The sequence below is a fragment of the Penaeus chinensis genome, chromosome 1 (genome assembly GCF_019202785.1).
Source record: "Penaeus chinensis breed Huanghai No. 1 chromosome 1, ASM1920278v2, whole genome shotgun sequence".
NCBI classification, from domain to species: Eukaryota; Metazoa; Arthropoda; class Malacostraca; order Decapoda; family Penaeidae; genus Penaeus; species Penaeus chinensis.
The window spans coordinates 37,654,758-37,657,257 of record NC_061819.1 but is presented as its reverse complement, the minus strand read 5'-3'; the positions used below and the strand labels follow the sequence as shown (position 1 = coordinate 37,657,257).

General features: G+C 39.0%; 1 protein-coding gene across 7 annotated transcripts in view; it reads left to right on the top strand.

Annotated features, from left to right (window-relative positions):
* The window catches only part of LOC125025691 (histone-lysine N-trimethyltransferase SMYD5-like), a 17,705-nt gene that overhangs the window by 14,764 nt on the left and 441 nt on the right, over window positions 1-2,500 (top strand). For all 7 annotated transcript variants that reach the window (XM_047613848.1, XM_047613838.1, XM_047613856.1 and 4 more), the window contains 4 exons: window positions 455-692; window positions 944-1,121; window positions 1,595-1,817; window positions 2,466-2,500. The exon at window positions 2,466-2,500 is cut by the window's right edge and continues 441 nt beyond it. In XM_047613848.1, the coding sequence (XP_047469804.1) occupies window positions 455-692; window positions 944-1,121; window positions 1,595-1,817; window positions 2,466-2,500 (674 nt within the window). The remainder of the gene's footprint in view (window positions 1-454; window positions 693-943; window positions 1,122-1,594; window positions 1,818-2,465) is intronic.

Here is a 2,500-nt window from a genome sequence, read left to right as displayed (position 1 = left end):
TGTAACCTTGAAGAGCTCTTGCGTTGCAGGTTTTTCTATTTTTGTTTTGGCTACCACCCTTCAAGGAATGATATGCCATATGTTTGGGTTTAAAAGGGTGTGTATGATCCCAGCTTTCCATGCTATATCTGTAATTCTGAATAAGTCAGCAACAGTTTAATCCTATTTTCTAAAATGTGTAAATGATAGACTTCAGTCTTGCAATAATGAATTCATCAGATATTCATCAAAATAGGTTTTCTTACACCTTCCAGGACCCATTGATGTTGGAAAATTGATTGTCAACCAGTATTATTTGCTTTTGTCAAGGTGATCCTATGAGATAATTCTGACATGATTGATGAATTGGGCCATAATAGATAATATTCCTTTTTGGAATAGAACATACCTGGGTGTTATAATTCAATCATACAGTGGAACTGTTTAATACTCATTATAATCCTCTGTGTTACAGGCAGATGCATTACCCTCCAGAAACAGCTTGCATTATGCTCCTGGCACGTATCATTGCCACTGTGCTTCAGGCGGCCGACAAGGAAGGGGCAACTGCTTTGTTTATGCAGTTCTGTCACCGCACAGTGAACGAGGAAGAAGAAATTGCCCACAAGCTGTTGGGAGCAGAATTCCATGACCAGTTAGAGGCTCTGAGGGACTTGATGGAGAAGGCCCTAGGTGCTCCGGAAGTGCGTCATGTGAGTAGATGTAGATCTCTTATGGAGCTAAGATCTTCCTTCATTTGTAAGGATGTCTTGTCTTACACTTGATATTTTTGGATTCCCTTGATAATTATAATTCTTGAGATTTGATTATGAATTAAATAGAAAACCTTTTTTGTTTACTTCTTGAATCTGAACAACTAGTAATAAATTGAAGAGGGAAAGATAATCTAGATTTTAGGGGACAAGAAAAGGGATTCTAAACTGAAATTTGACTCATTTTGCAGTGGCTTACACCCGAGGGATTTAGATCACTGGTGGCTTTGGTAGGCACAAACGGCCAGGGCATTGGGACAAGCCCCCTGAGTCGCTGGGTGAGAAATTGCGATGCTTTAGAAATATCTGCGGAAGAGAGAGAGAAGCTTGATCAACTTATTGACAATATATATGATCAGCTGGATAAGGGTGAGTTTGTGTTTTATGCTTTGTTTTTTAATGTCTTTTTCGTAGTAATTTCTTATAGTGATGGTTATAATTCTTCCCACTTTATTTAATATACAGTGCCAGATGTACAAATGAGGACATATACTTACTTTGTGTGTGTGTGTATATGTATGTATGTATGTGTGTGTGTGTGTGTGTGTGTGTGTGTGTGTGTGTGTGTGTGTGTGTGTGTGTGTGTGTGTGTGTGTGTGTGTGTGTGTGTGTGTGTGTGTGTGTGTGTGTGTGTGTGTGTGTGTGTGTGTGTGTGTGTGTGTGTGTGTGCGTGTGCGTGTGCGTGTGTGCGTGTGTGTGTGCGTGTGCGTGTGCGTGTGCGTGTGCGTGTGTATGTGCGTGTTCATATGTGTGTGTGTATATATATAATGTATACATCAAAACATGGATTTTATTCTTTGTAAATACACCTAATAATTATTTTTTTTGTGCCTGGGTAATAGAGGCTGGAGGGTTCCTGAACAATGAGGGCTCAGGCCTCTACCCACTACAGAGTGCTTGCAATCACAGCTGTGATCCCAATGCAATGCCAACGTTTCCATACAACAACTTCCACTTAGTAATGACAGCAGTAAAAGACATTGCTGCTGGGGAGGAGATCTGTGTCAGCTACCTAGATGAATGCAACCTGAGCAGGAGTCGGCACTCGCGGATCAACATTCTCAGGTTAGGGATGAGTTATTTCAGTATATACATGCACATGTGCTCACACTCATGCACACGCACTCAAACACAGAAAAAAATAAACATATGAACAGGCATGCACAGATTCTGCCTTGATTTAGCACATAACCCCTAAGTAGATCATTGCTAGTACCTTTGTGGCTATTAAAAATGCCAGTGTGATGGTTTTGTGTAAATCAGTCTTAAATCTTCCTCAGAATGTTATATCATGTGTTGTGAAGTTGTCTTTTTCTCTTTTTATATTTTCTGTGAGACATTAATATGAGATGAAAATAGTTAAATCTTGATTTTTAAAGTTTCTTGGGAGAGCAGTTCAAATGCTTTCATCCACTGCTGTGTGGATTTTAAACATGCTTAGATACTATAAATTCTGATACTGAGTATGCATTGTAACTTGAGATTAGTTTGTTTGTCATGAAACTGAGCATCTTTTTTTGTTATGTCAAGACACACAGTTTTTCTTAAGAGTTATGCCATGTTAACAAGTTTGGGATATCTAAATGTACCTTTTTTCTTTCTTTTTAGCAATATGCCACTCTGTTAGGAGCATTAGATGATCTAATCTTGTTGATTTTCCTATGGCAGGAGAATAAAGCAATTCCATTACCATTAGCCTGTTCTGCATTTCAGAGAAAACTACCTATTCACCTGCCGATGCACTAAGT